Source organism: Cajanus cajan, chromosome 7 (assembly GCF_000230855.2).
Source record: "Cajanus cajan strain Asha chromosome 7, NIPB_CcT2T_4, whole genome shotgun sequence".
NCBI classification, from domain to species: domain Eukaryota; kingdom Viridiplantae; phylum Streptophyta; class Magnoliopsida; order Fabales; family Fabaceae; genus Cajanus; species Cajanus cajan.
This window is the reverse complement of record NC_138523.1, coordinates 50,733,961-50,744,215: the sequence shown is the minus strand read 5'-3', so window position 1 is coordinate 50,744,215 and position 10,255 is coordinate 50,733,961. Positions and strand designations below refer to the sequence as shown.

The 10,255-nt window shown below is 31.5% G+C and overlaps 2 protein-coding genes across 4 annotated transcripts; both read left to right on the top strand.

Moving 5' to 3' along the window:
* Positions 1-531: 531 nt before the first annotated feature.
* Positions 532-5,693, top strand: LOC109787665 (MLO-like protein 12). The gene is made up of 15 exons (XM_020346207.3): positions 532-764; positions 851-908; positions 1,007-1,167; positions 1,287-1,403; positions 1,583-1,643; positions 2,726-2,814; positions 2,961-3,035; positions 3,126-3,220; positions 3,300-3,349; positions 3,617-3,657; positions 3,745-3,918; positions 4,028-4,063; positions 4,369-4,442; positions 4,602-4,662; positions 4,975-5,693. The coding sequence occupies exons 1-15, from the start codon at positions 636-638 to the stop codon at positions 5,404-5,406; spliced, it is 1,653 nt and encodes a 550-aa protein (XP_020201796.1). The 5' UTR covers positions 532-635; the 3' UTR covers positions 5,407-5,693.
* A 569-nt stretch (positions 5,694-6,262) lies between these two features.
* Positions 6,263-8,751, top strand: LOC109817827 (uncharacterized). 3 transcript variants are annotated; one of them, XM_020383169.3, is made up of 6 exons: positions 6,266-6,570; positions 6,847-6,874; positions 7,631-7,861; positions 7,973-8,036; positions 8,112-8,171; positions 8,409-8,751. In XM_020383169.3, the coding sequence occupies exons 1-6, from the start codon at positions 6,449-6,451 to the stop codon at positions 8,462-8,464; spliced, it is 561 nt and encodes a 186-aa protein (XP_020238758.1). In that variant the 5' UTR covers positions 6,266-6,448; the 3' UTR covers positions 8,465-8,751. The 3 variants fall into 3 exon arrangements, with proteins under 3 accessions (XP_020238754.1, XP_020238765.1, XP_020238758.1); XM_020383165.2 differs by having other exon boundaries at positions 6,263-6,570; positions 8,112-8,751; XM_020383176.3 differs by lacking the exon at positions 8,112-8,171 and having other exon boundaries at positions 6,264-6,570.
* The last annotated feature ends 1,504 nt before the right edge of the window (positions 8,752-10,255 follow it).

The window sequence follows — 10,255 nt, the reverse complement described above, 5'->3', positions numbered from 1 at the left end:
TTATTTAATATTTATAATGATAAATATTTTATACTAATTCAATGATTTAAAAAAAAAAATATATGTATCAAATTAAAGCTTACACTTTCCTTGCACAATTTGCTGGCATTCTGTCACATGATTTTATTTTGTTGCTTGACCCCCGTTACGGTTAGATTATGGTAGTGAAGTGAGTAGAATGTAGTATGAGGACTTTTAGTTTTTCTCATCTATCTATAACATTAATAAAAGATTTTTTTTTTGGTGTTTATATTTTTTTATTCATTTATTTTTAATTAATTAATTTACTTTTTTTTTTCTTTTTAATTTTTGTTTAACTACTTCATTATTATGAAGTAAATCACACATTTTTTTTTTAATTTTATGTTATTTCTTCGTTTATTTATGACTGACTACTAATAAATAGAGTTTAAACGAGATTAAACTTCTTCCTACTTTGTTTGACCGGTTACTGGTTGAACATGTCCAAGTCTTCAACACGCTCTTCTCTTGCATGCTATCTCTTCTGTATGTATATAAACCATAGTATATATATTATATAATTAAGCAATTCCACAACACTATCATCACCAACACTCTCCAGAAAAATATACGTCTCTAGCTAGCAGTTAACATAATCACAAGAAATAAAAAAGATGGGTGATAAAGTCCAAGTTCTTCAGAAGAAGTTGGATCAAACTCCAACGTGGGCTGTTGCAGTTGTATGCCTTGTCATGCTTGCTATTTCAATCTTCATTGAACATGCTATTGAATCACTTGGAAAGGTAAACCTCACATATATGAAGTTACAACAAGAAATCAAATTGAAGCATATTATACATATTCCTGATCTCATGTTTTGGTGCTGCAGTTGTTAAAAAAGAAACACAAAAAGGCTCTTCATGAAGCGCTGGAAAAGGTTAAAGGAGGTAGGTGCTTCAATTATTTCACTTGATCTTCTTATAATGATGAGTCTAATTGAATGAAAACTAAGCTATATATATATATACATATTGTTGGTGTTTAGAGCTTATGCTGCTTGGATTCATATCCTTGCTCCTAGTGGTGTTTGAAGATCGTATTTCTGATATCTGCATCTCAAAAGAAGCTGCATCCTCATGGCATCCTTGTGGTCCCGATGATAAGCATAAAGATCCAAAAGGATATTATGACAAATGCGCTGAAAAGGCAAGCACTAAATTACCTTATTCCCTCATTTTTTTATAATTTACTTTCATTGCATTAGATATTACCAACAATTAAAGCCTACATGTTTTCCTTCAATTTTATTTTTTGATATTTTGCAGGGTAAAGTTGCTTTTGTGTCTGAATATGGGATTCACCAGCTCCATATATTCATCTTTGTGCTTGCTATTTTTCATATCCTACAGTGCATCATAACACTCACTTTGGGTAGAACTAAGGTATACTCTCCTCTTCTCACTTTCATTCCTCATTATTAACTTAATTTGCCTCCTTTAAACACATCGAGTTAGTAGTCCTACAATATAAAATGATATTAGTCTCTATCTCGATACATCAGAGATATTTGTGCATAAAAAAAATGCTCTATTAAAACCATTTTTTTTGTTGTTGTATGCAGATGTCAATATGGAGGATGTGGGAAGACGAATCAAAGAGTCTTGAACATCAGTTCTACCATGGTAATTAACACATGCACTATCATATAGTTAAATCTGAAACAGTTCAATGACAATTAACAAAGTTAACCGTGACATTTATTGTGAAAGCTAGCTACAAGGTAAAACACGTCACGGCATAAATAAAATATCGGCTTAAATCTTAATGCGTCGAGGTTGACTTCTGTACGTATTAGATAAGACTTCAAGAGTGATATTTTGGTGCAACGTCGGCAAAAATTTATGATCTACACCAACCATGAGTGTAAATACAACTTTTTTTCTTCTTTTTCTCTTCTAAGTGCTCATTGTTTTAGATTTAAATTTAATAAAATTGATTTCCAACTATTAAACTTGATTGAAATTAATTTAAATAAAAGATTATATTAAAATATATGTCCCATGCATTATAAATTGAATGCTGTTGTAATAAATAAAAAATAAGGTATTACTAATCTTTTGTGACAATCAATTCTCGTTTATGATATATATGTTCAAGTCTTGTCCTTATCCCTATCTTCATTGACATTAAGTAAGTGATGCTTATTTAATGTCTAAAGGGACAAATATATATATAAAAAATTTTGTTACATATATTCCTATATATATAAAGTTACCTATAAATATATTCTTCATAATTTATAAAAATACTAAATAAAAAATAAATGTAATTAATATCTTGGAAGCATGAAAACATAAATACTTTTTCTTTCTTTAGAGTATTAATAAAAAAATGTTTGTAAAAAGATTTCAAAATATTCAAATATTAAATTTGAACATAGCTAGCCTTGTTATGTTCAAATTTAATATACCTGATTAATCTCTGTCGTTCGTTTATCTTTCATGTATATAATTAACACTTTTTTCTACTTGTTAGCATGTCTCATTAGATTAAATCTCTTTCGGATATACGCATTTGACTACTTTAGTGGGACAAAAAACGTTTAAAATTGTTATCCTTTTATGCCATAGTACTTTTTGTCATATATTCATAGAGCACTTTCACATTTTTTTGTGTCACACACCTCTCAGATGTATATGGAATAAACCTTTTAATCTTTGGGCATTTATATGGGCACATCTGAATATCTGATGGTGCATTGCAGATCCTGAGAGGTTCAGGTTTGCTAGGGATACAACATTTGGACGAAGGCACTTGAGCTCATGGAGTCGATCACCAATTTCCTTATGGATAGTGAGTACACAAATATCATACATGCATGAATGCATTAATAAATTTCTTACACTGTACTATTGTTCATAAAATTACATTGTTTCAAGCACATGGGTTGTTATTTGTGTCACAAATCTAATGAGGCCTTTGTGTTCTACTCCAATCAGGTTAGCTTCTTCAGACAATTCTATGGGTCAGTTAATAAAGTTGATTATATGGCGTTACGGCATGGATTCATCGTGGTAAGTTTGTATTCACAAAATATGTTATAGCTAGTTCGATATTTTTTGTTCTAAAGAATATCCTAATTAAACTAAGCTATGTAATTTTAGGCACATCTGACTCCAGCAAGTGAGGCAAAATTTGATTTCCAGAACTATATCAAGAGAACACTTGAAGAGGATTTTGTAGTTGTGGTGGGCATAAGGTAAGAAATAAGAATATGATCACTTCCTTTCTATCACTAACCAATATCTAAGCTTAACCATGCATTTTGGTACTTGCAGTCCAATCATGTGGTTCTTTGCGGTGCTAATCCTGCTCACAAATACTCATGGTAAGTCAAATTCAAATTTTGAATATGACATATGAAATCATTCATAATTGGTGTTACTATGGTTAAAGTTGAATTATATCAGACTAAAACAAGATAAAATCAAGATAGTTTTGGTCGTGAATTATTTCGACCATTTTCATGCACAGTTGTGTTAAATTGGAATGCCTAGGTGCACGTACAACTTAACTGTTTATTAGACTATAGACATTACATGCTCTTATATTCTTGTTTATTTCATTAATGATAATTTTTGTTCAACATGGACAGGGTGGTATGCTTATTTCTGGCTTCCATTTATCCCATTAATTGTAAGGACAAACCACACATTCTGCTTATGTTGTCGGTCTACATTTCCTTCTATTAAATTATCATTAAGTTTAATTTAAATATTACAGATAATCTTGTTGGTGGGAACAAAGCTACAAATGATCATAACAGATATGGCACTAAGGATTCAAGATAGGGGGGAAGTGGTAAAGGGTGCACCTCTGGTTGAGCCAGGAGATGAATTGTTCTGGTTCAATCGTCCCCGCCTCGTCCTCTCTTTGATTCAACTTGTTCTCTTTCAGGTAGGTTTTATGCTTTATTTTCCTATGATTCAACCAATTGTCAAATTGATGTGTTCTGCATTCCAATTCTTGTGCTATGAAAATAATTATGTTTGGCTCTATGCTGCAGAATGCATTTCAACTAGCGTTTTTTGCTTGGAGCACAGTAAGTATTCTATCTTGATCAACTTTCCTAAAAATTTTGCTTCAGTGGATCATGTTGTTTAGCAATACAATATTGAAGTTACAGCGGTGCTTAGACCATGCTTACTTGTTGAATCTGTGCCATGAAAAAATTGTTTGCAATAGAATGAAAATCTATCGGTACTAGGAAGTAGGAACCAATTAAGAGCAAACTTTCCTGAACCTCAAATTGTTTGAGCAAACAATAATAATTTTGATTAATATATACAACACTTCAATTACCTTAAAAAGCCTTACTCTAACTTGGTATCATTTTTCTTCTTACAGTATGACAATGGGTTAAAAATAAACTCTTGCTTCCACAGAACTACTGCAGATATTGTCATTAGACTTACAATGGGGTAAGTTCACTTCATTTACCAAAACTGCATGTGACATACCAATACAAGAAACAATCATTAGTACATGTGACTAGCATTTTGGAGATATTCCAACACAGTCTAGTTTGTTGGAGTTATATACATATACGAAAACTAATAAGAAAGTGACAAATTTTGCAGGGTTCTCACACAAGTTCTATGCAGCTACGTCACTTTACCTCTTTATGCTCTAGTCACACAGGTCAGATACAGGAATATTATATTCACTTCATTTACCAATACAATAAAAGATCACACTTGCATGTATGCGGCTCTTGTTGTTGTTGTTGTTTTTTTTTTAATTAAAATTAAAATTTTACTTTGATAATATATATAACAACATTATTATGCATAACAACTTAAATATCAACGATATTATTAAAAAAATACTCTATTTCAGACTAGAGAACAATACTAATAGTATCTATGATATTATAAGGATGTTTTGTTTTATAATAAATGTTTCAAGAAGAGTAGTGACTGATTTAATTTTGTTTTGGTTGGTATTATGTAGATGGGTTCAACCATGAAACCAACAATTTTCAATGACAACGTAGCAGCAGCACTAAAGAAGTGGCATCACACCGCTAGAAAGCATATAAAACACAAGGATTCGAGTCATTCTGCAGCCAACACACCATTCTCAAGCAGGCCAGGAACTCCAACACATGGCATGTCTCCAGTTCACCTGCTTCACAAACACCCTAGACACAGTGATAGTCCTCTAACTTCTCCAAGGGCACCTCATTACCATAATGAACAATGGGATGTTGAAGGGTCACCTTCCCCAAGTCATCATGCAAGAAATCATGAAGACACCATGCAGCCTCCAACAGCAGAATTGACTCCTATTGGACTCCAACCTATTAGGACTCAACATGAAATCAACATTGCTTTGTCTGAATTTTCATTTGGGAGGGGACACCACACTAATAATAGTAACTAGATGAGCATTAGAATTTGAAACATTTCCTTGTTTATAGCTTCAATACATATCCAACACTTCTATGTTGTAAATTAACGAGAAGCAATGCATTTGAAGATCGGAATGAAAGTGATGTAATTTTGTTGGGACAACATGACTTGTTACATCTATGGTCGATCAAATTCATACAATTGTTTGAGGTGATCAACCCATGTAATGTAAAAGGAAAAAAAAAAAAAAAGAAAACATACAGCAAAATTCCTTCATATGTATTTTTTAATCAAATACTTAGTCTTAATTTATTTGGAGCTTTTCCTCTCCTCTAAGAGAGAAGTTGAGAGTTACATATATAATTACATTTACTTAATTTTTATCACAAAATTAATTAACAGCAACAATTATAATTTTTATTAAGTATTTTTTTTTTTTACTTTCATATCACCTTTTGAAAATATTAAAACATTAGAGCTAATCTATATGCATCGTTAATGTAATTTTTTTTATGCACTCAACAAATCAGCAATCATTTTAAATATAATTTTTAAGCCAGTAATTAGTTTAAGCCTACTTTCTAAAATTATTATAAAAATGAACAATTTTATGGTACGCGATAATTTATGATTAAATCGAACTGTAAAATCTCTTTATACTATGATTACATTTAAATTAACTTTACCACAAATAAAACATCACTTTAATTCTTCTTTGGGTGTTAAATTTTTAATTCTCCCAAACCACCATTCCACCACTGAGCTGGCATTAAAAAATGTATCCAAATAACAGCATCTAAAAAGGATATATCAAATTACATCACATGCATAAATAATGATTTACTTTAAAAGTATGAAAAGCTTCTATAATAATTAGTTTTATTTAAGATTTTGATTGGCTGAGAGTGTAGGAATTAAAGTGAAAATGGAAAAGATAATGAAACAGTTAGAACGAAGCAGCAGTGGCAACACCGGAATCTGCTAACTCATCTATTATTCTTTCTCTCTCTGCTTTCTTCTCCATCCTTCATCATTAAATCTCAACCGTTCATCAGATTGCATCATCGCCACTCATGGAGGTCCGTTCCAACCCCGCCGCCGATAACTCCTCCGACCACCGTCGACCGTCCGCCCTTTCGTCCAAGCAGCCACCTCCTTCTCCTCACCCCGTCGACACCTCCGCCGTTTCACAGAGGCGAACATCTCTCTCTCAATTCACTACTTCCTCAGATTCAATTTTTATAAAAATTGAACCTTTTCTTACCCATGTCGAAATGAAAAGAAAAACTAATTTTTTTTTCTCGATTTTCGATACTTATTTGCATGATCAGATTTTGATTTCTTCATGGCAAGCGAATTTGAGTTCAGAAATTTTGATCCTAAATTTGATATGGTTGAATTTAAAGTTTCCATATTGGGTTTTTCCTTGGAATTGCTTTTGATGGTTTTTTTTTTCTTCATGTAATTGCAGACTCCAGAAGGAATTAATGGCTCTCATGGTATATCTCTTTTTGCTGTAATTATGATCGTTGTTGTTCTTTATTGTTATGGACCTTTTCTCTTGAACTCCCCTACATCTCTTAATACTTTTGTAGAATCAATTCTGATTTAGAAAGTTGAATTCTTAAGGAACATCTAGAAAATCATGATCCTTTTCATTTTTTCTTTTTTGGTCCAGGGTAGGGGTTGGTATTTTCTTTTTAAAACTGCATATGCAATTGCATTGGTTCTCTGATTGCCTAGTGCGAACTTATGTTGCATGTGTAAATTATTTAAAATTGAATGCTAATTTTATTCCTTTAAGGATGACACCTTCTAAGAAATGAAAATATTGAGGTTTGGTAATTTTAGTTTTTTGGTTGTCCAATGTATTGATATTTTCAGAACCATCTAAAGTATTGCTGCTCTGTTGAGTAAAATGTTATATGATTACTGTAAAAAATATTGGTTTGACTATGGACATCCTCTATCGAACAATTATATTTTATGAATCAATGAAAGTGTGGTGGTTTTATTTTGAAGAATTGGACAATTTTATTTTATGAAACATGTTTGATTTATCCATGTAGTTTTCTAAATTAGCATCTATATTAGGGTGGTAAATAATTAATATTATTCTGTTGGGATATCATATATTTTGAAGAAACTACGGTGTTACAGATGCTTTCTTTTTAGTCATGTTATAATTTGTTATCTTGTTCTAACAATCACTAACTCACTAACACTCCAACTGTTGATAATGACTTTTCCTGCAGATGAGTGGAGTGGATCTAGGAGTATCGGCTTTTCCTGATGGTGAAAGTATTTTTACATGGATTGGTACAATTGAAGGTGGAAAAGGAACTTTGTATGAGGGTTTATCTTATAAACTCTCATTACGATTTCCCCTGGACTATCCTTTTAAGCCTCCCCAAGTAAAGTTTGAGACAATGTGCTTTCATCCAAATGTTGATCAGTTTGGCAACATTTGTCTGGACATCCTTCAGGTATTCATGAACTTAGAGAACAAAAGAGAATGTATTGTATCCAAATTTACCATTATCTTTGTTTTGGTGGCTCTTGGAGCTAATAACTGTCCCACTTTTGTGTTTCTACAGGACAAGTGGTCTTCAGCTTATGATTGCAGAACTATTCTTCTGTCTATTCAAAGTTTATTGGAAGGTCTGTGCTTGATATCTTTTTGGTTTTACATTCATCTTTGCATGGTTGTCTGAGCAATTTACTTTTGAATAATAGAGCCTAATCTGGAGAGTCCTCTAAACAGCTATGCTGCAGCACTTTGGAATGATAAGGAAGGTTTGGAAATACATGGCAACATTGTTTTCTGTTATATTAACTCTGCCTATTATTTGTTGGTACCATCTCAAGTTTTTTCATTTGATCTCTACCTCCATTACTACATTCCTAGAGAGTTTTTGGATTTGTCTTAACTTTTCACCTTTTTTATTCAATAGTGTAATGCTCTTGTAGAGTTCTGTATATTTTTGTTGAATGCATATTTTAACTGGGGCATGCATGGAATATGTCATCCAGATTACAGGAGAATGGTCCACAAACAGTTTTTTGCTGGAGAAGCTCTTGAAAGCTGATTCATACAATCCAAAGTGAGATCAATTAGTTTCCGCATCATAGTGATAAAAGTTTGCCTCAAGTAAAAATCTGCATCTTATAAATTTCATTTTTTATTTGCTTGATATTGTAACATGAAACTACGAGAGTTCTGAAGTCCTTTAATATCTTTCTGTAGAAAAGTAGTACAAAAATTATTGCAAGAAAGTAAAATGATGCAATGTCATCTTTGTGATATTTCCCCTCGGATGTACAATGCTTACAACTGTATATTGATGTCACGTAATATCTTTCACTTTGAAGCTGACGCTTGGATTCTCTTTGGATTTTTTACTACCCGGACATCCTAATTTTCTAAGTGCTTCAAAATTTATTAATAAGTTTTGTAATTATGACATAAATTTAAACTTTAGTTATCATCTCGTTTGTTGGTAAGAAATTGACATATTTTGATATTTAGAATAATCACTTAAAAGTGAGTTCACAAGTGAATTGCCCCATTTTGCATTGAGATTTGAGGGGTTTAACCAACTTATCATGTTTGTTGGATTCTTTCAATCTTCTATTAACACTTTAACTGTGTTTTTTAGACTCACTACGATAATTTAGTCTCCAGTTATCAGTTTAGGAATATTCCTGGTTTAGGAATTAACTTTTTCTATTAACAGAGGTAACAGGACACGTATACCAAACAGTATTTTGACATTTTTCATAAGAGTCTTCGTAGAAACACAGGTAGCAGGATTACAGGAAATAGACAGAACCATCCTTCTTTTCGGAATTGGTTCACCTTCACCTTCAGGAAATCAAGAGTGCACTGATTTAACACTGGGGAAAAAAAAAAAAAAGAAGAAAAAACTAAGGAAATGCAATTTTTTTTGGTTCGTCCCTGGAGTATCCACCGCCGACAGCAGTGACTAATCTCCTCGCTACGTTGGAGGCACCTCAAAAGGTGGGATAGCTGACCCCAAGATTTAACGCGGCTGCATATACAAGGCAGGATTCGAACCCCTGACCTTGCTTAAGCGTGGATCAACCCCTACCGTTGAACCACACGCTTGGGGTTAAGGAAATGCAATTTGATCTTCTTGCTATGATTCTGATATTAGTTCTTTAAGGACATTGATTGAATTGTATTTAATACATATTACTACCTTTAACATTTTCTATAAGAAATAAATTACTAATAACTAATTCATCAAAATTAATAAAAATAATTCAATTAATAATATTGTAAATATAAATTTTTGTTTTATAAAATACTCATAAAATTAAATAATTTAAGTGATAATTATATTTAATAGCATTATTTATAATTCAGGAAATAGTTTTTTTTCCCACCAATAAGTGTGATTAATATTGTTAGTAGTCAATGCACACAACACATTCATTTGCATGAAAAATGGATTAATATCTCATTAGTATATTTTATAATAAATTAAGAATATAAAAAAATTAGTAATTAATATATCTAAAATGTGTCTATTTTCTTATAATTAAGATAAAAACACCTATTTGCTTCTTATATAAATGACTAAAGGTAGTAACACATACTGAATGTTCAATCAATTACTCCATCTTTTGTGTTTTGTTTTGAGAGTTTTAGTTTGTTTCAAATTGTCATTTGAAGAAAAACATTAAGAAAACGTTACTTTTAATCTTAATTTATTAATATCCCATCGAATAAAAAATTATTCATCATAATAATCAATGCAATAACTTTCTTTTTATTTGAGCACAATCTTAAATTACAGATAAAACATTCAATCTTTCAAAAATTTATCGCAAAAATTTGCTTTTAGAAATAAATA

Excerpts from the sequence above, each read along its gene's own strand:
- LOC109787665 (XM_020346207.3), top strand. The coding sequence starts at position 636 with ATGGGTGATAAAGTCCAAGTTCTTCAGAAGAAGTTGGATCAAACTCCA. Across the intron at positions 1,168-1,286 it reads ATGACAAATGCGCTGAAAAG|GGTAAAGTTGCTTTTGTGTC; the intron begins GCAAGCACTAAA and ends GATATTTTGCAG. Across the intron at positions 4,443-4,601 it reads GTCATTAGACTTACAATGGG|GGTTCTCACACAAGTTCTAT; the intron begins GTAAGTTCACTT and ends CAAATTTTGCAG.
- LOC109817827 (XM_020383165.2), top strand. The coding sequence starts at position 6,449 with ATGGAGGTCCGTTCCAACCCCGCCGCCGATAACTCCTCCGACCACCGT. Across the intron at positions 6,875-7,630 it reads AGGAATTAATGGCTCTCATG|ATGAGTGGAGTGGATCTAGG; the intron begins GTATATCTCTTT and ends CTTTTCCTGCAG. Across the intron at positions 7,862-7,972 it reads TTTGTCTGGACATCCTTCAG|GACAAGTGGTCTTCAGCTTA; the intron begins GTATTCATGAAC and ends GTGTTTCTACAG.